The sequence below is a fragment of the Lagopus muta genome, chromosome 32 (assembly GCF_023343835.1).
Source record: "Lagopus muta isolate bLagMut1 chromosome 32, bLagMut1 primary, whole genome shotgun sequence".
NCBI classification, from domain to species: domain Eukaryota; kingdom Metazoa; phylum Chordata; class Aves; order Galliformes; family Phasianidae; genus Lagopus; species Lagopus muta.
In genome coordinates, this window is record NC_064464.1 from 779,015 (window position 1) to 802,900 (window position 23,886).

The 23,886-nt window shown below is 55.5% G+C and overlaps 1 protein-coding gene and 1 pseudogene across 1 annotated transcript; both read left to right on the top strand.

Moving 5' to 3' along the window:
- The window catches only part of LOC125686165 (protein MANBAL-like), a 115,159-nt pseudogene that overhangs the window by 86,927 nt on the left and 4,346 nt on the right, over positions 1 to 23,886 (top strand).
- On the top strand, positions 2,368 to 3,330 carry LOC125686135 (olfactory receptor 14J1-like). Its single transcript, XM_048929822.1, has one exon. It carries the CDS (start codon positions 2,368 to 2,370, stop codon positions 3,328 to 3,330), a length of 963 nt encoding a protein of 320 aa, XP_048785779.1.

A 23,886-nucleotide genomic window follows, 5' to 3' on the forward strand; every position in this document is an offset into this window, starting at 1 on the left:
AGGTCACGAGAGGAGGTTTCCAGATTTGCCATTTGTTTCTCTTATGGTCAAAATTCTTCTTGTAGGAACAACCGTGCTTTTGGAATCCAAAGGATATGTTGATCAATTGAGCTGACTTTGAAATACGTTCTGCAGAGACGACCCTGATGCCTTGCAAGAGCTGGCAGGTCAGGAGAAACATGGGTATCTCCAGGGAGAGTAGGAAATCACATCCTCGTCTGCTGAGCTGCTCTGGGCTCCTGGGAAACAAGGAGCTTATAGAAGTGGGCAGCACTGCAGAGAGACAGTTGTGCCCAGGAGCAGCTCCTGTGCAGAACGCAGCAGAGCTGGAGCTGGGAGAATGATCTGCAGGTGACAGGACAGATGAAAGAGATCTCACGGACTATGTGTCACATTATCCTGTGAGCTCACTGGAGGAGCATTGCTCACAGCCCTTGAGAAGGCAAGTCTCTTGCTGCTGCTAATGTAGTGGATTTTACTGCAGGGATCACTAAGTCTGGGGCATCCCAGTGCAGGTCAGGCTGCATTGTGGATTAAGATCTGCTCCAGCTGAGGGCTTCTGTGCTGCAGCATCAGAGCACAGCCCTGAGGGCTGCGTGTCCCAGGACGGCTGCAGGCTGTGCAGCCGGGGCTGCAGCCGGGTGCCCAGGGCTGTCCTGCAGAGCAGGTCCCTGCTGTGCCCCAGGGGCTGTGTGCCGGGGCAGGGAATCTGCCGCCTGCCAGGCTCAGCACTCAGCCTGCCCGGGGAGCTGCCCAGGGCGCTGTGGGGAGATGTGTGGGGGGAAGGAGCCCCCCGGCATGGCAGGGCAGGGCAGGGCAGGGCAGGGGCCTTCTGCTGCCACAGCTGCTGACTGGGCAGGGGGATCACAGCTGTACTGCACCGGGTTTTTCTAAGGGTGCTTTGCAAGAGGAAGAATAATAAGCCTATGCTTTCTCTTTTCACTTGCCGTTGTGGGAATAGAAACAGAGGTGGTGATTTCAGAGAAGAGACTAAGCATCCTGTGTCATCACATTTAACTAGGGTTACCAGGACACACAGCAAAATTTCTTTATTGCTTCTCCATGCATACAAATCACCATTGCTGTATGTCCAGTGTCACCAGGGTCTGCGTGACCTGGCCCTGGGCACCAGCTCACACCAAGATGGCCCTGGGCCAGTAGGGGACTGTAGGGCAGAGCTGAGCAGAAAGTGGCTGGGATGTGCTCTGTGAGCTCCAGGGAAGGGATGTGGGGGCCGAGAAGCAGCTGCAGGCAGTGACAGCTGCAAGCAGCAGAGATAGGGGCAGGCAGGGAGAGGAGAGTGCTGACTGCAAAGCCTGGGTGGGGGAAATGGTCACCTCACTGCCATCCCTGCAGTGCAGATACCTTCCCTGCAGCAACTCTTTTGTCAATTTTCACTGTCACCCTGGGCATCCGTTCCTAGTGTCATGAGAACTTGATTAAGAGTTTCATTAGGACTCAGCAGGGTGTGGGATGGGGATTCAAGTGGAGCTCAGACACCCTCTGATAAACACTGTCTTTAGGGCTAGGAATGAGATGACTCTTTCTAAGACACCCCATGCTTTTGGCATTTGACTCTGCTCCTGTGGCTCCTCCTGGGCTGCAGTCAAACCTACACAAGGGTGCAGCTCTGCCATGGCGGTTCTGTTATCCAGCAGTACCATGGAGACGATGCCTGGGTGTTAAGGCCAAGAAAATGTTGCTGGATGGCAGTGTCCCTGATGAGGTAGAGAGAGCTGAGATCCTCCTGTGGAACAGTGAGCAAATCAAGAGACTTTGAGTTCTGCCCATCTAACTGGGATTGCTCTGCTCTTACCAGCACCCAGAGTCTTGTCAGGGTAACTCCTGAGTGTGACCATCCTCCAGTGATACAAACACAGATATAGCACTGATCACTTGGAAGTGAGGGGTATGGCCTTTGCCTCCCTGATCGAAAAAGATTCATTTAAAGTGTCTCAAAGTGATCAAGAGGATTTCTACCTTAAAAACATTCCTCATGAGTGCTGGGGCAACTAGAAAAAATAGAACAATATCCACAGAGCACTGCTGACCAGTTTGGAGAAAGCTGTGGGAAGCTCCTTGACATCTCAGGTTTTGAATCTGAGATCACTCTGTATTTCGATTGCTTTATTGCTGCTGAGCAAGCCTGACTCATCCACAGCCTGCAACAGAGCTCCTTGTGCAGCGTGGAAACATCAGCCAACAGCAACCAGAGCTCAAGGCATGTAGCAGAAAAGATCTGGCAGAAGGGAGGGAGGCAGTCTGGGAGGTTTCAGAAGACACAGAGTAGGGTTTGCCTGGGGAGGAATGAAATAACATTTTCCTGGTTTTCCCTCCTCAGACAGGTGACTGTGTCACAGGCAGCAGATGCCCAACAGCAGCTCCATCAGCCAGTTCCTCCTCCTGGCGTTGGCAGACACGCGGCAGCTGCAGCTCCTGCACTTCTGGCTCTTGCTGGGCATCTACCTGGCTGCCCTCCTGGGCAACGGCCTCATCAGCACAGCCGTAGCCTGCCACCACCGCCTGCACACCCCCATGTACTTCTTCCTCCTCAACCTCGCCCTCCTCGACCTGGGCTGCATCTCCACCACTCTCCCCAAAGCCATGGCCAATGCCCTCTGGGACACCAGGCACATCTCCTACGCAGGATGTGTTGCACAGGTCTTTTTCTTTTTGTTTTTGTTCTCAGCAGAGTATTGCATCCTCACAATCATGTCCTATGACCGCTACGTTGCCATCTGCAAGCCCCTGCACTACGGGACCTTGATGGACAGCAGAGCTTGTGCCACCATGGCAGCAGCTGCCTGGGCCACTGGGGCTCTCTTTGCTCTGTTGCACACTGCCAATACATTTTCTCAGCCACTGTGCCATGGCAATGCTGTGGATCAGTTCTTCTGTGAAATCCCCCAGATCCTCCAGCTCTCCTGCTCAGCATCAGATTACTACAGGGAAACTGTATTTATTGAGGTTAGTGTTCTTGCCATACTTGGATGTTTTATATTCATTGTTGTGTCCTATGTGCAGATGTTCAGGGTTGTGCTGAGGATGCCCTCTGAGCAGGGACGACACAAAGCCTTCTCCACATGCCTCCCTCACCTCACTGTGGTCTCCCTCTTTGTCAGCACTGACTTTCTGGCCTACATGAAGCCCCCATCCATCTCTTCCCCATCCCTGGACCTGGTGGTTTCATTTCTGTACTCAGTGGTGCCTCCAACACTAAACCCCCTCATCTACAGCATGCGGAACCAGGAGCTCAAGGATGCAGTGAGGAAAATGATGTCATGGACAAATTTCAGCAGGGATCGTCTTCTCATCTGTCTCAACAAATGATTCACAGTCTTTTCCTCAACATGACTATGTTATCATAGAATATAGGGTCATCACCCTCTCAGTGAAAAACTTACTTTTAGTATCTAACATAAACCTCCCCAGTCTCAGTTTATAAAACCATTCCCCCTTGTTCTGTCACTATCCACCATCATAAACAGCTGTCCTCCCTCCTCTTTGTAAGCTCCTTTCAAGTACTGAAAGGCCACAATGAGGTCTTCCTGCAGCCTTCTCTTCCCCAAGCTTAACAAGCCCAGTTCCCTCAGCCTTTCTTCCTAGCAGAGCTGCTCCAGCCCCCTGATCATGTTAGTGGCCCTCCTCTGGACCCGCCCCCAGAGCTCCATGTCCTTCCTGTGCTGTGGGCCCCAGGCCTGGACACAGAGCTGCAGATGGGGCCCCACAAGAGCTGAGTAGAAGGGGACAATCACCTCCCTCTCCCTGCTGGCTCCCTTTCTTAATGCAGCCCAGAACACAACTGGCCTTCTGGGCTGCAGGCGCACACAGCTGACTCATGTCCAGCTTGTCATCCACCAGAACCCCCAAGACTTTCTCCACAGGGCTGCTCTCAAGAGGTCCTTCTCCAGGTCTGTATAAACACCTTGCATTGTCCCAGATGAAATGCAGCACCTTGCACTCAGCCTTTTTTAACCTCATCAGGTTCACATGGGCCCACTTCTGCAGCCTGTCCAGGTCCCTCTGGATGGCTTCCCTTCCCTCCATGGATCGACTGCACCGCTCAGCTTGGTGTCATTTTTAAACTTGCTGAGGGTGCACTCAATACCATCATCTGCACGGTTGATGAAGACGTTGAAGAGCATCCATGGCAAGACTGACCCTTGAGGGATGCCACTTGTGATCGGTCTCCACCCTGACACAGAATCATTGACCACAACCTTTGGCTGCACCTGACCAGCCAATTCCTAATCCATCGAAAAGTCCAGCCTTCAAATCCACACCTCTCCAATTTAGAGAGAAAGTTGTGGTGAGCTCCGCTTATCCTTCACTAAGCAGCAGTGAATCCCTTTTCCTCTCAGGTCTTACAGCTGTTCAGACTTCAGCAAGCACTCCTTAGTCATGGTGAGCAGGATGAGAATTTGTAGGAAAAAGCGATCCCTAGAAATTCTATTTTTGACCCACATATTTTTGGCATTCATGTCCAGATGCCAACCAGCACTTCTGCATTAGAAGTGATTTCATCTGATACAATCTGAAAAGAAAGCCTGACCCCACACCATCACCACATTCCCATGTTCCCATAGGGGTACGTCACAGAATGACAGAATCTCACGATTGTAGGGGTTGGAAGGGACCTCCAGAGATCATCGAGTCCAACCCCCTGCCAAAGCAGTTCCCTACACCAGGTCTCACAGGTCGGCATCCAGGCAGGTCTTGAACATCTCCAGAGAAGGAGACTCCACCACCTCCCTGGGCAGCCTGTTCCAGTGCTCCGTCACCTCACTGTAAAGAAGTTCTTGTGCACATTGGTTCCTTCATACATTTGTGTGGAAATTCTTATGCTGCAGTTTCCAGCCGTTTCCCCTTGTTCTGTCTCCATTCAACACTGAAAAGAGTCCGGCCTCGCCATTCTGCCCCCCACACCTGAGATATTTATAGACCTGGATCAGGTCCCCTCTCAGTCTCCTTTTCTCAAGGCTGAACAGACCCAGTTCACTCAGCCTTTCCTCATAGCAGAGATGCTCCAGGCCCTTCACCATCTTCGTGGCCCTCCGCTGGACTCTTTCCAAGAGATCCCTGTCTGTTTTGTACTGGGGAGCCCAGAACTGGACGCAGTGCTGCAGATGAGGCCTTACCAGGGCAGAGTAGAGGGGGAGGATCACCTCCCTTGACCTGCTGGCCACGCTCTTTTTAATGCACCCCAGTAAGCCATTGGCCCTCTTGGCCACAAGGGCACACTGCTGGCTCATGGCCAACCTGTCGTCCACCAGGACACCCAGGTCCCTTTCTGCAGAGCTCCCCTCCAGCAGCTCATCCCCCAACCTGTAGTGGTGCATGCAATTATTCCTCCCCAGATGCAAGACTCTACACTTGCTTTTGTTAAACCTCATCCGTTTTTTTTCTGCCCAGCTCTCAGCCTATCCAGGTCTTGCTGAATGGCAGCACAGCCTTCAGGCGTGTCAGCCAATCCTCCCAACTTCGTATCATCGGCAAACTTGCTGAGGGTGGCCATTATCCCCTCATCAAGGTCATTGATGAAGATGTTGAACAAGACCGGACCCAGCACAGACCCCTGAGGAGCACCACTAGTTACAGGCCTCCAACCGGACTCTGCACCACCAACAACGACCCTCTGTGCTCTGCCAGTCAGCCAGTTCTCAGCCCACCTCACTGTCCATTCATCTATCCCACACTTCCTCAGCTTTGTTATAAGGACGTCATGGGGGACAGTATCAAATGCCTTGCTGAAATCAAGGTAGACTACATCCACTGCTCTCCCCCTATCCACCCAGCCAGAGACAACATCATAGAAGGCTACCAGGTTGGTCAAGCACGACCTCCCCCTTGTGAACCCGTGCTGACTACTCCTGATAACCTCCTCTTGTTCCAGTTGTCTGGAGATGACATCCAGTACAAGCTGTTCCATCACCTTTCCAGGGACAGAGGTGAGGCTGACTGGCCTATAATTGCCTGGGTCTTCCTTCTTGCCTTTTTTGAAGACCGGGGTGACGTTGGCTATCTTCCAGTCTTCAGGCACCTTCCCCGTCTTCCAAGACTTCTCAAAGATGACCGAAAGCGGTTCAGCAATCACCTCTGCCAGCCCCTTCAGCACCCGTGGATGAATCCCATCAGGTCCCATGGATTTCTGAACATTGATGTTGCCTAGGCGCTCCCGGACCACCTCTTCCCTGACAGAAGGGGGGTCTTCCATTCCCCAGATCCTCTCACTGATCTCCAGGGTCTCAGATTCCCGAGAGGGAGCTTTTTCACTGAAGACAGAAGCAAAGAAGTCATTCAGTATCTCCGCCTTCTCAGCATCCCCCGTTACCAGAACACTCCCGTCACTTAGCAGGGGAGCCACATTCTCCCTAGTCTTCCTTTTACTGTTAACGTACTTGAAAAAACCTTTTTTATTATCCTTTATCCCCTTTGCCAGATTTAATTCCAGGCGGGCTTTAGCCTTCCTTGTCGCATCCCTGCAGACCATGACAACATTCCTGTATTCTTCCCAAGTAGTCAGACCCTTTTTCCACATTTCGTGGGCCTTCTTCTTTCCTTTGAGTTTGTGCACGAGCTCCTTGCTCATCCACACTGGTCTCCTGCCACCCTTTCCCGATTTCTTCCTCACAGGGACGCACCGATCCTGAGCTTGGAAGAAGAGCTGCTTAAATGCTGACCAGCTCTCACAGGCCCCCTTGCCTTCCACCACCCTAGCCCATGAGACAGCTCCAAGTAGGCCCCGAAAGAGATCCAAGTTGGCTCTCCTAAAGTCCAGGATAGCAATCCTACTTTTTGCTTTACTTCTTCCACTCAGGATCTTGAACTCCACCATCTCGTGGTCACTACAACCCAAGCTGCCCCCGACCTTTACTTCCCTGACAAGCCCTTCTCTATTAGTGAGAATAAGGTCCAGCAGTACCCCTCTCCTCGTCGATTCCTCAACCACCTGCATCAGGAAGTTGTCTTCAACACATTGCAGGAACCGTCTGGACCGCGCATGCCTGGCCACATTGCTTTTCCAGCAAATATCTGGATGATTGAAGTCCCCCATAAGCACCAGCGCCTGGGATCGTGACGCTGCTTCCAACTGTTTGTGGAAGGCCTCATCAACCTCCTCCTCCTGATCAGGAAGATCAAAAGAATCAGGAAGAGCAAAAATCCAGATTGTAGGAAAAAATACGCATTTGTAGCAGAAAAACCCGTGATTTAAGGGAAAAACAGGGATTTCTGGCAGAAAAAGCCATATTTCATGGAAAAAGCCCAGTTTTAATGGAAAAGCAGGGATTTCTAGGAGAAAAAGCCATATTTAAGGTGAAAAACCCTAGATTTGAGGAAAAAAACAGGGATTTCTGGCAGAAAAAGCCATATTTCATGGAAAAAGCCCAGTTTTAATGGAAAAGCAGGGATTTCTAGGAGAAAAAGCCATATTTAAGGTGAAAAACCCTAGATTTGAGGAAAAAAACAGGGATTTCAGGCAGAAAAAGCCATATTTAAGGGGAAAAACCCCAGATTTAGTGGGAAAAACAGGGTTTTATGGTAGAAATCCCCTGATTTAAGGAGAGAACCAGGAATATCTGGGAGAAAACCCCAGATGTAAGTTGCAAAACAAGGCTTTCTTGCAGGAAACGCCATATTTAATGGGAAAACCCCAGATTTAAGGGGAAAACCAGGGATTTCTAGCAGAAAAAGCCATATTTAAGAGGAAAATACCCGGACTGTAGGGAAAAAACATGCATTTGCAGTAGAAAAGGCCATATTTAAGGGGCACAACAGGGATTTCTGGCAGAAAAAGCCATATTTAAGGGGAAAACCAGAGATTTCTAAGAGAAAAAGGCATATTTCAGAGGAAAAACCCAGATGTAAGGGACAAAACAGATTTCTAGGAGGAAAAGACGTATTTAATGAGAAATAGCCCAGATTTAATGGAAAAACAGGGATTGATGGTAGAAAACCCCAGATTGAAGGGCAAAACAGGGATTTCTTCCAGGAAAAGCCATATTTAATGGGAAAAGCAGGGATTTCTCAGAGAAAAAGCCATATTTAATGGGAAAAGACCCCAGATTTAAGGGGAAAAACAGGCATCTCTAGGAGAAAACCCCAGATTTAAGGGGAGAAACAGGGATTTCCGGGAGAAAAAGCCATATTTAATGGGAAAAGACCCCAGATTTAAGGGGAAAAACAGGGATTTATGGTAGGAAACCCCAGATTTAATGGGAAAAACCCAGATTTAAGGAGAAAAGCAGGGTTTTATGGTAGAAAATTGCAGATTTGAGGGGAAAAAACGGATTTCTAGAAGAAAAAGCCAAATTTAAGGGGAAAAACCCCAGATTTAAGGGACAAGCAGGGATTTCCAGCAGAAAAAAAAACCCATATTTAAGGTAAAAAACCCCAGATTAAATGGAAAACCAGGGATTCTGGGGGAGAAAACCCCAGATTTCAGGGGAAAAGCAGGGATTTCGAGCAAAAAAGACCATATTTAAAAAGAAAAAACCCAGATTTAATGGAAAAACAGGGATATTTAGGAGAAAACCCCAGATTTAAGGGGAAAAACAGGGATTTCTAGGAGAAAAAGTCATATTTAAGAGCAAAAACCCAGATTGTAGGGAAAAAACATGCATTTGTAGCAAAAAAATCCGTATTTAAGGTGCACAGCAGGGATTTCTAGCAGAAAAAGCCATATTTAATGGGAGAAACCCCTGATTTGAGGGGCACAACAGGGATTTCTGGCAGAAAAATCCATATTTAAGGGGAAAAACCCGAGATTTAGGGGGAAAAGCAGGGATTTCTGGCAGAAAAATCCATATTTAAGGGGAAAAACAGGGATTTCTAGAAGAAAAAGCCAGATTGAAGGGAAAAAATAGGGATTTCTGGCAGGAAAAGCCATATTTAAGTGGAAAAAGCCTAGATTTAATGGGAAAAACAGGGATTTCTGGGGGAAAAAAAAACCAAGACCTAATTGAAAAACAGGAATTTCTCTCAGGAAAAGCCATAGTTAAGGGGGAAGAACCTGAGATTTAAGGGGACAAACGGGGATTTATGGTAGAAAACCCGAGATTTAAGGGGAAAAACAGGGATTTCTTGCAGAAATGTTTTGTTTGTATATATTAAGCATGATGTAGTGATGTAGAATAACGGGGGAAATGTCATGGTTTTGTGCTTTGGGTTCTCAGCATTGCACACCATCTCATCATGTCATGCACTGGGGGTTTGGCTGCTGATGCTCAAGTTGCGGGTGCCTGTCTGGAGGAGAAGAAGAACCACGTTTCCCCAGGGGGCTTTGCGGTCAGCAAGGACACACAGCTCCTGGCCAAGTCCCCTGATGTTCTCGTCTTCGCCTGCGTGTCTCCGCCTGCTTTCCTTCCTGGGCTCAACTGGACTGCAGTTCTCAGCTCAGCGCTGTGGTGAGGCCTATCCACCTTTCAGACACACTCTCTCTCTCTCTCGCTCTCATTCTATTTTGCTGATACCATATTTAGTAAATTAGTTTGTTGCACCTCAGATCGTTGCCACTGTTTTTAATCGTTTTGGGTTCCCGTTTCCCTTTTCCGCACCCGCGGATCCCTCCGCCCCGCTGGTCATGGAACTGGGCCGAAGCAGCCCATCAAGCACTGACATTGAGGCATCTCCACTTGAGAGCTGGATAGAGAGTGGGGAGAGAAAGAAAGGGGAAGGGAGGGGAGAGGAGGAGAGGGGAACAGAGGGGAAGGAAGGAAGAAAGGGAAGGAAAAGGGCAGTGTGAAGGGGAAGAGAAGGAAGAGAAAAGGAAAGGAAAAGCCAAGAGAAGAAAGGAAGAGAAAGGAAAAGGAAAGGGAAGAGAAAGAAGGGAAAGGAAAAGGGGGAGGAAGGTGAAGGAGAGAAGGAGAAAAGTCGCGCGGCTCCGGCGCCATCCGAGAGGAATCCGGCCCCACTTCACCCCCAAGCCCCGGCCGCCCGCAGGCCGCCCATAGCAACGTGACGCCGCAGGCGGTTGCTAGGGCCCGGGCCGGAAGTGCTTCGTGCTGGCGGAGAGCACTTCCGAGGCGGCGCGGCTCGGAGCGGTGAGCGGGGCCGGGAGGAGCGGGCTCCGTGCCGGGAACCGGGTCGGGCCTCGGCGCGGGGGCATGGAGGGGCTGTCGGGGGAGGAGCTGGCGGCGCCGCCGGCAGCCAGAGGCGGGTCCCGGCTGGCGGCTTTGCGGGCCGCGCGGCCTCGCGAGGGCTGCGGGTGCCGGGGCGCAGCCCGAGGCGAACGGGGCGGCTCCCGGGCGGCGGCAGCGCCGCGCTCCGTCGCGCGGTGGGAGCCGTCGCGCTGCGATCCGGTGCCGTCGCTCTTCGTTTGGACGTGGCGGGGAAGCCGGCGTCTCGCTCGCTCTCGCTGAGCGTCGTTTTCATGGCGGTGGTCCTTGGAGATGGCGGCGGGGAAGCGCGGGGCTCCGTCCGGATGGCGAGTTTGGCTTTTGGCCTCGCTCGGTGGAGTTTTGCTTTCGGCCCGGAGTGCGCCGGCAGGAGGCTGCGGATGGCGGGGCCTGATGGTGCGGCAAGGATGGCGATGGGCTCCTGTGGCTGCGGCGTCGGCCGGCCGGAAAAGCGTGGCTGGAGTCTGATTCCTTTTCTGATTGCCTTTTCTGATGCACTGTTGTGCGTTGGTGTTTCAGGTGTGTGAATGAGGGCTCCCCGCTGGAATTTGTGCCGAGCAAAGCTGGACGAGGAGTGGATCCACGCTCCTGGTGCTCTGTTTGAGTGGGGGAGGAGCAGGCATGGCTGAAGGTTTGTCCCTGGCTCTGGATGTCAGTGAGCGGGACGAGTGCGGGCTGAAGTTCTGTGTGATTCTGTTTGTTGCTTGGGAAGGGCTGCCCTGATGGATTGGTGGGAGGGAGGGCGGGTGAGAGAGATGTGAAAGCGGCAAGCAGTGAGGAGCGCGTGTGGCGTCTCTGCCCGCTTTGGTGGCGCTGTTCTTAGTCTTTGGGCGCACAGTGAGGCTGTGTCCAGCGTCCCAATTCAAAGGCAGGATTCGATCCAGTCTCAGCCCATCCGTCCCAGGCAAACGCTTCTCTGAGCTGGTCCTCTGAGCCAGCGGCGTCAGGGATTTCAGTGTGTGTGTGTGTGTGTGTGTGTGTGTGTCAGTAGCTGGCAGCACTTGAAGTTGGGAAGGCCTTGGTGTGTTTTTATGTTGCCAATAGGATGCCACCCTTGAGCTGCATTAGAAGCAAGCGGTCGTGTGTGGGGCTGGTCACAGTTGGACTCGGTGGCCTTTGTGGGTCCTGTCCAGCCTTGGCTGCTCTCTGGTTGTATGAGCAGAGGCTGGGGCTGATTTGGCGCAAGCTCCCGTTCTGCGTTCGGCATCGGAGGTGCTGTCAGGAGCCGAGCTGGGTGCCGTGGGGGGCAGCTCCCAGTGAACGTGTTGGCCCACCCAGCCGCTGCAGGCTGTGCTCTTGCTGGTTTGGCACAAAGCCCCGCTCGGTCCGTATGGACGCAGCCACGGTGGCAAGAAGAGCGAGCAGGTGCTTTCCCAGCCGTGTCTCAGCACAGCAGCCAAGCTTCCTGCGCACGGCCGTAGCGCTCCCGCTGCTCTCGGCAGGCACGGCAGCCTGCGTCCCGCATCAGGTGTCTGCCTGTTAGCCTGGTTTTCCCTCGTCCCCTGCCAAGAGAAAGTGCAAAGCAGAGAAGCTGTGTGGGAGCTGGCAGAAGCTGCCCCCGCTGATGTAGGCTGCAGGGCTTTATAAGCAAGGCGAGTAACAAACAGCCTTGCTGAGGAAGCTTGTTCCCTATACCGTATTCCCTCAGAGACTCAGAAAGTTTTGTTGAGAACTCGCTTGGATGTATTTACGTAAGTAATGTTTGAGTGCCCAGACGCTCACTGTTTGAGCCGCAGGAAGAGGCGCTGGGTGCTGAAATGGAAGCCGGGGCTTCTATCTCCCCGCAGGCAGGCACCGTCAGGTCTGATCTGGAGCGCGCTGTTGTTTGCGCTGACCTCAGGAGATCCCTGAGCGTGCCCTGAGTGTTGTGTGCTGCATGGCCCAGCCCCAGAAGGGGATTCCCACGTGGCAGGAGAGAGAGGGCGAAGGAGGCCGAGGGCCCTTTTCTCGGGGCCGGCTCCTGTGTGGCCTCTTGCTTGCCGGAGAGAAGGGCTGCCCGCTGGGCACAGGGGGTGCCTTCTAGCTGCCGTCCCGTGCCCTGTCCTGCAGCCCCCTCCTCATGCTATGTGGAACGCCATGGCCAGCAGTGCGGCTGCCATTTTAGAACCTTCGCCGCATCACAGCCGTCACCTTGGTCACCGCTGCCCCGGCCAACGCACTCGCCTCTGAGAGCTCTGGCAGCCATGTCAGGAGCAAAGAGAGCGAGGGGCGAAGCTTGCCCAATTTCCAATAGGAAGGGAGAGCTGGGGGCCCCAGAAGCGAAGAGGAGGAGGGGGGCCGCCTTTAAGATCAAGCGGAGGAGGAAGGAAAAGAGAGTGCGTTTCCATCGCGCCTGGACCAGCGCTGTGACCACCTCCGTGGAGCCCATGGAGGTGGATCCACCTCTGGATGAGCCCATGGAGGTGGATCCACCTCCGGATGAGCCCATGGAGGTGGATCCGCCTGCGGCACAGCTGGCCTGGCACCACACCACCGTGCCAGGCCCCGCATCGGCGCCGTCCCACCGCCGCTGGTCCAGGCGCTCGGCTCCCTACCCGCTGCGCGGCCCCCGCCCCCAGCATTAGCTGGGTGGCATTAGTTTCCATCAGCTCCTCCTCTGGAGCCAATTCTGCGGGCCCCCAGCTCCATCTTCACCCTGTTATGTCCCCGTCCCTGTTTTTCTTGTTGATTTTAGTGTTAAGATTAGTGTTAGTGTTAGGAGTAGGTTATTGTTCATGTTTTAGAGTTAGGCATAGGTTACTCGTAGTCTTTTAGTGTTAGGCATAGGTTCCTGTTCTTGAGTTAGGCATAGGTTAGTTGTAGTCTTTTAGTGTTAGGCATAGGTTCCTGTTCTTCTGTTCGAGTTAGGCATAGGTTAGTTGTAGTCTTTTAGTGTTAGGCATAGGTTCCTGTTCATACTTGACAGTTAGGGGTGGATTGCTGGTGTCAGGTGGAAGTGAGCAGCGCTCACTCGGTAAGCACACGGCTGATTGATCGTGCGAAGACATGAGTGCGAGTGCCGTGAGCACGGAGGCCCGATGGCATCTTGGATGGATTGAATTTGCAGCTTGTGACTTTTGTGTTGCAGACCGTCGAGGAGCAGAGTGTGAGTGGCTGCGACCTTGCGTTGGGCCTCAGGAGAACAGTGTGTGACTGTGTCTCGAGCATCCTGCGTGGCCGTTGCCAGGTAGGTGTGCCTTCCTTTGCAGTAAGCAGTGCTTAGGCGTGAGCCCAGCTCATCCCCCTGTCCTCAGCAGGTGGGCTTTCTGCGTGCTTTATTGCTGTGCTTGGTGCCGTCCAGCACAGCAGCAGCAAGGCCGTGAACACGTACGTAGCCAGGTAGATGCAAATGTGCAAGTGATGGTATGAATACTCTTGTTGTTAGTGTTCATGAGACAGTGGTCGTGCGTGTGTGATCAAGCTCAGGGAGAAGTTGATTCTTGCGTGTTCAGCTGTTGCTGAAATGCAAGTTTGGCGTCCCTGCTTGTGGTTGGGTCGGAAGACCAAGGATATGTTCAGAGCACGTCTGTGAGTCAGGCTGGGAGGTTTTGCTAGCAGGAAGTCACAGCGTCGGAGCGCAGGAATGGAATGATGGCTCTCGTTTCCCCCTTGTAGAAAGCAGCCTCCTGGAGAGCAGCAGAGCAGCAGGCTGTCTGCGCTATGGCCGCTGAACTGCATTTCTCGCCCCGTGAGATCCCTGAGCCCACGCTGATGGAGAACGTGCTGCGCTCCGGCCTCTTCTTTGGAGCCGTTTTCCAGCTTGTGTGCGTGCTGGCCATAACCCTGCCAGTTCCCAAGTGCCCAGAGACAGTAAGTAGCGCTCTGTTTGATAGAGGTTGATAGAAATGCTGAGGAAATGGGCTGGGAGGGAAGCAGCTGGAGCCGTGGCCTACGGTAGCGCGCCGCGGCATTGCTGAGAGTGCGGCAGTTTGTTCTGTCCTTCCTTGGGCGTGCGTGCTGTTCCTGGTGGCACGCAAGGAGCCTGGAGGTGCAAGCTCATCTTATCGTGGTGCTGCTGCTGGTGCTGCTGGTGCTGCTGCTTGTGTGGGCTGTGAGTGGCAGGCAGGGCGTCCCCCTGTGCAGGGACTGCCTTGCAGGCAAGGCCTGTAGACTGTAGCTTCCGTGGGATTTTGGGGAACAAGAGAGAGGTGGAGTTTCTGTTGTGCCCTGATGTCAGAAAGGCAGTGTGCAGCAGTGGCACCCAAAGCTGCCCAGTCAGGTGTCTTGAGCTCCCAAAGCGAGCTGTCAGGCAATTGTCAGAAAGTTCCCTGACTGTTTGTGAATTGATTCCTGTAGGACTGGGACGGCTTGGAGTCTAAGACTTGGGAGACGGTGAAGAAACCAAAGGCAAGTGCTGCACAGCTAAGCAAGAAAGCCAAGAAGGAAAGCAAAAAGCAACGGTGAGGGCTTGAGCGCTAAGCCTCAAAGGCCAAAGGAAGCAGCGGGAATGCTTGCTGAGAGGTGCTCCAAAGGCAGCGCACTGTACGTCTGGTTTTGTGGCGTGGCCGTGCTTTCCCTTGCCCGGACATTGGAGAGGAACTGAGGAAGCTGGAAGGGCTTCTGATGCGTGACAAACAAATCGGACTTTGCCTGTGCGGGATTTCATGTGTGGCAAGAGCTGGGGACGCCGCATTCCTTCAGGGTCCTTCAGCTCGATAGCTGTTTCAGAATGTTGATGATGAGGTGAACTTACCGCATGTGGTTGGTCATGAGCGGTATCCAGGCTATTTTATTTTCTGTTGACATATCTACAAAAGGCAACCCAAATCCCTTTGTTTAAAATAAAAGGGAAAGCAACCTTTTACACCTGGTGCTGCCTCTTTCAGTAGCTGGTCCAAACATGCCTGGCTTGGGCTGGCAGTGGCAGGGCGATGAACCGGCCGGCTTCACGTCCCTCCGTGGAGATGGAGCTGCTTTTCCCGCGTTTCCATGTTGGTCTTGCCAAGTGGTGGCCTTTCAGCCAGCGCGTAAGTGCTAGCGAAGCGTGTGAGCATCAGCTTGCTCTGTGAGGCCTGAGAGCAACAAAAGGAGAGGAAGCAGTGCGCGAGGAAGCAAGGTGTCCCTGCACTCAGCCCCTTGAGCTTGTCTCTCCAGCTTGCCTGGTGGCTTTTTCAGCCTTGTGTAGCACTGACTGTTCCTGCTTGCCCTGGGAAGGCCAGCTGCAGCTGCGGGCAGCCGTGGCCTGCACGTCAGGCTCCCGTTGAGCGGCGAGGAGTTCAAGTGCGGGTGGGCTGGTGTGAAGAGCAGCGCTGGGAGTGGGGCAGGAGGAGAGGGCAGCGGGAGGGCTGCAGGTGAGCGCGCCTCGGGCCCAGAGCTCAGGCGTGAGCCGGGAGGGCAGCGAGCCGTGCTGCGCTGCTTCAGCTGCAATGGCTTTGAGCGCGTCATGGGCAGCGCCGCGTGTTGAGCGTCTGGGTGCTGCGAGGGCACCTTGCTGAGCCGGAGCCCGAGAGAGGAGAGGAGAGGAGAGCAGAGGAGAGGCTGCACGTCAAGAGTGTCTGCCTGCCATTTTGGCTTGGCGCGTCGGCATCTTCCTCCTTCCACGAAGGAGCCTGCACGGTGCACTGGGTCCAGCGTGCTACACGGCACTGCCTTCTGCTGCCTGCCTGCCTGCCCGCCTGCCTGCCTACTGCCCTGCTGGAGGGGAAAGAGCGGATTGTCGGGCTGCGTGCAGCCAAGGAGCTGGCTGCCAAGGAGGGAAACGGAGTATTGAGGAGCGGTTAGTGCGTGTTAGGTTTGGGTGTGGATGCAGCGGGGGCTGAGTCACCTCCATCAGCTGGTGGGGGCTGGGGCCGAGCGCGGTGCATGGGGCTGCGCTGTGGGCAGGAGGGCTGCGGGGCTGGGGCAGTGGTGTGGGTGCAGCACATGGGGCCGTGAGAGGGCGTGCAGCAGGGAGGGCGTTGGGCCTGAGCCGCACTCGTGTTTGTGGCAGCACAGGGGCTGCAGGGGATGGCAGGAGCGCAGAGCAGAGCGGGGAGAGCCGGGCTGTATGAAGGCCAGGGCATGAAATCTTGCCTTGGCAGCTACGTAGCTGCTGAGCTTTTCCCCCAAGTCTTCAGACTGTGGGGTGATAAGGCTCCGCAGCAAAGGCAGCCGGGCCCTCGTGATACTTGGGGGTTAGGAAAGGGCAAAACAAATGAGTGTCTTTCAAGAGCACAAAGCAGTGAAGCAGAGCACAAGGCATTTATTGCCTGCGTAGGTGATCTTCTCCAGGCATGTCCATTGGAGATGTGCAGACTGAGTGTGGACAGAAAGCAAAGGGAAGGGAGGGGAGGGGAAGGGAAGGGAGAGGAGGGGAAGAAAGTAAGAAATGAAAGGAAAGAGAAAGGGAAATGTGAAGGGGAAGAGAGAAAGAGAAAAGGAAAGGAAGAGAAAAGAGAAGCAAGGCAAAGAAAAGAAAGGCAAAGGAAAGCAAAAGGGGGCAAAGGGAAAAGGCAGAGAAGGAGAAGAAGACAAGTTGCATGCCGCCGGCGCCAGCCGAGGGGAATCCGGCAGCGGACCCCCGCAGCTGCCGCTCCCCCTCCTGCAGGCCCCGGGCCGCCCCCAGGCCGGCCTTAGCAACGTGAGGCCGCAGGCGGTTGGTAGGGCCGGGGCAGGAAGTGCTTCGTGGCGGCGGAGAGCACTTCCGGGGCAGCGCGGCATGGCGGCGCCGGGCCGGTGAGCGGGGCGGGAGGAGCGGGCTGTGTGCTGGGAGCGGGGTCGGGCCTCGGTGCGGGGGCATGGAGGGGCGCTCGGGGGAGGAGCTGGCGGTGCTGCCGGCACGCAGAGGCGATGCGTGCGGCGCCGGCGAGTGGTGCGGGGTCGGGGGGCAGCTTCCTCTCAGGGAAGGCCGTGCGAGTGCGGAGCTTTGTTGGTGTTTCGGGCGTGTGAAGGAGGAGGCCCCGTAGGGCCTAGTTGTGGCCACAAAGCCCGGGCGGGCAGTGGAGCAAGGCGCCCGGGTGCTGTGTTGGCCGGAGGGTGCGGAGCTGGAAGAAGGTTTGTCAAATATGATGGAGAGCAGCTCAGCAATTACCTCAACCAGCTCCTTCAGAATCCTGGGATGCACACCATCTGGCACCATGGACTTGTACGCATTCAGTCCTTGACAGCAGCCCTGCAGAGAAGGACCTGGGGGTCCTGATGGATGAAAAGCTTAACATGAGCCAGCAGTGTGCCCTTGCAGCTCAGAAAGCAAGTGGCATCCTGGGCTCCATCAGAAGAGGGGTGGCCAGCAGGGACAGGGAGGTGATTGTCCCCTTCTACTCTGCTCTTGTGAGGCCCCTCTGGAGTACTGTGTCCAGGTCTGGAGCCCCCAGTACAAGAAAGACAGGGAGCTGTTGGAGAGGGTCCAGAGGAGGGCCACAGAAATGATTGGAGGGCTGGAGCACCTCCCCTACAAAGACAGGCTGAGGGAGCTGGGCTTGTTCAGCCTGGGGAAAAGAAGGCTGCGGGGTGACCTCATTGCAGCGTTCCAGTACCTAAAGGGAGCCTACAAACAGGAGGGGAGTCAACTCTTTACAAGGGTAGATAACTGCAGGACAAGGGGAAATGGTTTTAAGTTGAAGGGGGGAAGATTTAGGTTGGGTATCAGGGGGAAGTTCTTTACTATGAGAATGGTGAGGTGCTGGAACAGGCTGCCCAGAGAGGTGGTGGATGCCCCATCCCTGGAGGTGTTCAAGGCCAGATTGGATGGGGCCCTGGGCAGCCTGGTCTGGTATTAAACATGAAGGCTAGTGGCCCTGCATGTGGCAGGGGGCTTGGAGATTCATGACCCTTGAGGTGCCTTCCAAGCTGGGCCATTCTGTGATTCTGTGAAGATGTGCTTCCTGTGGACGTCCGTTGTCGGGCCGAGCCAGGGCTGCAGTTGTGTGTGATTGTGTTTGTTGCTTGGGAGAAGTGCTGCCTTAGTAGGCTGGGGGGGAGGGAGAGGGAGATTTTCAGACTGGCATCAGTCAGGAGCGCGGCACGTTTCTGCGTGCTTTGCTCATGCTGTTGTGTGGGTCCCCGCGAAGCATGGGTGAGCCAGGGTGGCCCCGTGTGTGTGTGCCAGCATTGTGCGCGGGTTTGGAATGGAGTCAGAGTGATTGTAATGACAATGCAGCTGGCGGTATTTCTGGTAGGGAATGGTTGAATCCCCAGCCGTGAGGCGCAAGAAGAGGCGCTGGATGCTAAGGTGGAAAGCGGAGCTTGTGTGTGCCAGGAGGCAGGCGTGGTGAGGTGCGCTTTGGAGCCTGCTGTTGTTGGCGCTGGGCTTGGGAGGCCCCTGAACATGGCGCTGTGTGCTGCGTGTGCCAGCCGCAAGAGATTCCCGTGTGGAAGAAGGGAGAGGATGAAGGAGGCCGAGGGCCCTTTTCTCGGGGCCGGCTCCTGTGTGGCCTCTTGCTTGCCGGAGAGAAGGGCTGCCCGCTGGGCACAGGGGGTGCCTTCTAGCTGCCGTCCCGTGCCCTGTCCTGCAGCCCCCTCCTCATGCTATGTGGAACGCCATGGCCAGCAGTGCGGCTGCCATTTTAGAACCTTCGCCGCATCACAGCCGTCACCTTGGTCACCGCTGCCCCGGCCAACGCACTCGCCTCTGAGAGCTCTGGCAGCCATGTCAGGAGCAAAGAGAGCGAGGGGCGAAGCTTGCCCAATTTCCAATAGGAAGGGAGAGCTGGGGGCCCCAGAAGCGAAGAGGAGGAGGGGGGCCGCCTTTAAGATCAAGCGGAGGAGGAAGGAAAAGAGAGTGCGTTTCCATCGCGCCTGGACCAGCGCTGTGACCACCTCCGTGGAGCCCATGGAGGTGGATCCACCTCTGGATGAGCCCATGGAGGTGGATCCACCTCCGGATGAGCCCATGGAGGTGGATCCGCCTGCGGCACAGCTGGCCTGGCACCACACCACCGTGCCAGGCCCCGCATCGGCGCCGTCCCACCGCCGCTGGTCCAGGCGCTCGGCTCCCTACCCGCTGCGCGGCCCCCGCCCCCAGCATTAGCTGGGTGGCATTAGTTTCCATCAGCTCCTCCTCTGGAGCCAATTCTGCGGGCCCCCAGCTCCATCTTCACCCTGTTATGTCCCCGTCCCTGTTTTTCTTGTTGATTTTAGTGTTAAGATTAGTGTTAGTGTTAGGAGTAGGTTATTGTTCATGTTTTAGAGTTAGGCATAGGTTACTCGTAGTCTTTTAGTGTTAGGCATAGGTTCCTGTTCTTCTGTTCGAGTTAGGCATAGGTTAGTTGTAGTCTTTTAGTGTTAGGCATAGGTTCCTGTTCATACTTGACAGTTAGGGGTGGATTGCTGGTGTCAGGTGGAAGTGAGCAGCGCTCACTCGGTAAGCACACGGCTGATTGATCGTGCGAAGACATGAGTGCGAGTGCCGTGAGCACGGAGGCCCGATGGCATCTTGGATGGATTGAATTTGCAGCTTGTGACTTTTGTGTTGCAGACCGTCGAGGAGCAGAGTGTGAGTGGCTGCGACCTTGCGTTGGGCCTCAGGAGAACAGTGTGTGACTGTGTCTCGAGCATCCTGCGTGGCCGTTGCCAGGTAGGTGTGCCTTCCTTTGCAGTAAGCAGTGCTTAGGCGTGAGCCCAGCTCATCCCCCTGTCCTCAGCAGGTGGGCTTTCTGCGTGCTTTATTGCTGTGCTTGGTGCCGTCCAGCACAGCAGCAGCAAGGCCGTGAACACGTACGTAGCCAGGTAGATGCAAATGTGCAAGTGATGGTATGAATACTCTTGTTGTTAGTGTTCATGAGACAGTGGTCGTGCGTGTGTGATCAAGCTCAGGGAGAAGTTGATTCTTGCGTGTTCAGCTGTTGCTGAAATGCAAGTTTGGCGTCCCTGCTTGTGGTTGGGTCGGAAGACCAAGGATATGTTCAGAGCACGTCTGTGAGTCAGGCTGGGAGGTTTTGCTAGCAGGAAGTCACAGCGTCGGAGCGCAGGAATGGAATGATGGCTCTCGTTTCCCCCTTGTAGAAAGCAGCCTCCTGGAGAGCAGCAGAGCAGCAGGCTGTCTGCGCTATGGCCGCTGAACTGCATTTCTCGCCCCGTGAGATCCCTGAGCCCGCGCTGATGGAGAACGTGCTGCGCTCCGGCCTCTTCTTTGGAGCCGTTTTCCAGCTTGTGTGCGTGCTGGCCATAACCCTGCCAGTTCCCAAGTGCCCAGAGACAGTAAGTAGCGCTCTGTTTGATAGAGGTTGATAGAAATGCTGAGGAAATGGGCTGGGAGGGAAGCAGCTGGAGCCGTGGCCTACGGTAGCGCGCCGCGGCATTGCTGAGAGTGCGGCAGTTTGTTCTGTCCTTCCTTGGGCGTGCGTGCTGTTCCTGGTGGCACGCAAGGAGCCTGGAGGTGCAAGCTCATCTTATCGTGGTGCTGCTGCTGGTGCTGCTGGTGCTGCTGCTTGTGTGGGCTGTGAGTGGCAGGCAGGGCGTCCCCCTGTGCAGGGACTGCCTTGCAGGCAAGGCCTGTAGACTGTAGCTTCCGTGGGATTTTGGGGAACAAGAGAGAGGTGGAGTTTCTGTTGTGCCCTGATGTCAGGAAGGCAGTGTGCAGCAGTGGCACCCAAAGCTGCCCAGTCAGGTGTCTTGAGCTCCCAAAGCGAGCTGTCAGGCAATTGTCAGAAAGTTCCCTGACTGTTTGTGAATTGATTCCTGTAGGACTGGGACGGCTTGGAGTCTAAGACTTGGGAGACGGTGAAGAAACCAAAGGCAAGTGCTGCACAGCTAAGCAAGAAAGCCAAGAAGGAAAGCAAAAAGCAACGGTGAGGGCTTGAGCGCTAAGCCTCAAAGGCCAAAGGAAGCAGCGGGAATGCTTGCTGAGAGGTGCTCCAAAGGCAGCGCACTGTACGTCTGGTTTTGTGGCGTGGCCGTGCTTTCCCTTGCCCGGACATTGGAGAGGAACTGAGGAAGCTGGAAGGGCTTCTGATGCGTGACAAACAAATCGGACTTTGCCTGTGCGGGATTTCATGTGTGGCAAGAGCTGGGGACGCCGCATTCCTTCAGGGTCCTTCAGCTCGATAGCTGTTTCAGAATGTTGATGATGAGGTGAACTTACCGCATGTGGTTGGTCATGAGCGGTATCCAGGCTATTTTATTTTCTGTTGACATATCTACAAAAGGCAACCCAAATCCCTTTGTTTAAAATAAAAGGGAAAGCAACCTTTTACACCTGGTGCTGCCTCTTTCAGTAGCTGGTCCAAACATGCCTGGCTTGGGCTGGCAGTGGCAGGGCGATGAACCGGCCGGCTTCACGTCCCTCCGTGGAGATGGAGCTGCTTTTCCCGCGTTTCCATGTTGGTCTTGCCAAGTGGTGGCCTTTCAGCCAGCGCGTAAGTGCTAGCGAAGCGTGTGAGCATCAGCTTGCTCTGTGAGGCCTGAGAGCAACAAAAGGAGAGGAAGCAGTGCGCGAGGAAGCAAGGTGTCCCTGCACTCAGCCCCTTGAGCTTGTCTCTCCAGCTTGCCTGGTGGCTTTTTCAGCCTTGTGTAGCACTGACTGTTCCTGCTTGCCCTGGGAAGGCCAGCTGCAGCTGCGGGCAGCCGTGGCCTGCACGTCAGGCTCCCGTTGAGCGGCGAGGAGTTCAAGTGCGGGTGGGCTGGTGTGAAGAGCAGCGCTGGGAGTGGGGCAGGAGGAGAGGGCAGCGGGAGGGCTGCAGGTGAGCGCGCCTCGGGCCCAGAGCTCAGGCGTGAGCCGGGAGGGCAGCGAGCCGTGCTGCGCTGCTTCAGCTGCAATGGCTTTGAGCGCGTCATGGGCAGCGCCGCGTGTTGAGCGTCTGGGTGCTGCGAGGGCACCTTGCTGAGCCGGAGCCCGAGAGAGGAGAGGAGAGGAGAGCAGAGGAGAGGCTGCACGTCAAGAGTGTCTGCCTGCCATTTTGGCTTGGCGCGTCGGCATCTTCCTCCTTCCACGAAGGAGCCTGCACGGTGCACTGGGTCCAGCGTGCTACACGGCACTGCCTTCTGCTGCCTGCCTGCCTGCCCGCCTGCCTGCCTACTGCCCTGCTGGAGGGGAAAGAGCGGATTGTCGGGCTGCGTGCAGCCAAGGAGCTGGCTGCCAAGGAGGGAAACGGAGTATTGAGGAGCGGTTAGTGCGTGTTAGGTTTGGGTGTGGATGCAGCGGGGGCTGAGTCACCTCCATCAGCTGGTGGGGGCTGGGGCCGAGCGCGGTGCATGGGGCTGCGCTGTGGGCAGGAGGGCTGCGGGGCTGGGGCAGTGGTGTGGGTGCAGCACATGGGGCCGTGAGAGGGCGTGCAGCAGGGAGGGCGTTGGGCCTGAGCCGCACTCGTGTTTGTGGCAGCACAGGGGCTGCAGGGGATGGCAGGAGCGCAGAGCAGAGCGGGGAGAGCCGGGCTGTATGAAGGCCAGGGCATGAAATCTTGCCTTGGCAGCTACGTAGCTGCTGAGCTTTTCCCCCAAGTCTTCAGACTGTGGGGTGATAAGGCTCCGCAGCAAAGGCAGCCGGGCCCTCGTGATACTTGGGGGTTAGGAAAGGGCAAAACAAATGAGTGTCTTTCAAGAGCACAAAGCAGTGAAGCAGAGCACAAGGCATTTATTGCCTGCGTAGGTGATCTTCTCCAGGCATGTCCATTGGAGATGTGCAGACTGAGTGTGGACAGAAAGCAAAGGGAAGGGAGGGGAGGGGAAGGGAAGGGAGAGGAGGGGAAGAAAGTAAGAAATGAAAGGAAAGAGAAAGGGAAATGTGAAGGGGAAGAGAGAAAGAGAAAAGGAAAGGAAGAGAAAAGAGAAGCAAGGCAAAGAAAAGAAAGGCAAAGGAAAGCAAAAGGGGGCAAAGGGAAAAGGCAGAGAAGGAGAAGAAGACAAGTTGCATGCCGCCGGCGCCAGCCGAGGGGAATCCGGCAGCGGACCCCCGCAGCTGCCGCTCCCCCTCCTGCAGGCCCCGGGCCGCCCCCAGGCCGGCCTTAGCAACGTGAGGCCGCAGGCGGTTGGTAGGGCCGGGGCAGGAAGTGCTTCGTGGCGGCGGAGAGCACTTCCGGGGCAGCGCGGCATGGCGGCGCCGGGCCGGTGAGCGGGGCCGGGAGGAGCGGGCTGTGTGCTGGGAGCGGGGTCGGGCCTCGGTGCGGGGGCATGGAGGGGCGCTCGGGGGAGGAGCTGGCGGTGCTGCCGGCACGCAGAGGCGATGCGTGCGGCGCCGGCGAGTGGTGCGGGGTCGGGGGGCAGCTTCCTCTCAGGGAAGGCCGTGCGAGTGCGGAGCTTTGTTGGTGTTTCGGGCGTGTGAAGGAGGAGGCCCCGTAGGGCCTAGTTGTGGCCACAAAGCCCGGGCGGGCAGTGGAGCAAGGCGCCCGGGTGCTGTGTTGGCCGGAGGGTGCGGAGCTGGAAGAAGGTTTGTCAAATATGATGGAGAGCAGCTCAGCAATTACCTCAACCAGCTCCTTCAGAATCCTGGGATGCACACCATCTGGCACCATGGACTTGTACGCATTCAGTCCTTGACAGCAGCCCTGCAGAGAAGGACCTGGGGGTCCTGATGGATGAAAAGCTTAACATGAGCCAGCAGTGTGCCCTTGCAGCTCAGAAAGCAAGTGGCATCCTGGGCTCCATCAGAAGAGGGGTGGCCAGCAGGGACAGGGAGGTGATTGTCCCCTTCTACTCTGCTCTTGTGAGGCCCCTCTGGAGTACTGTGTCCAGGTCTGGAGCCCCCAGTACAAGAAAGACAGGGAGCTGTTGGAGAGGGTCCAGAGGAGGGCCACAGAAATGATTGGAGGGCTGGAGCACCTCCCCTACAAAGACAGGCTGAGGGAGCTGGGCTTGTTCAGCCTGGGGAAAAGAAGGCTGCGGGGTGACCTCATTGCAGCGTTCCAGTACCTAAAGGGAGCCTACAAACAGGAGGGGAGTC

What these genes read in the sequence shown, in the direction of transcription:
- LOC125686135 (XM_048929822.1), top strand. Translation starts at nt 2,368, where the DNA reads ATGCCCAACAGCAGCTCCATCAGCCAGTTCCTCCTCCTGGCGTTGGCA.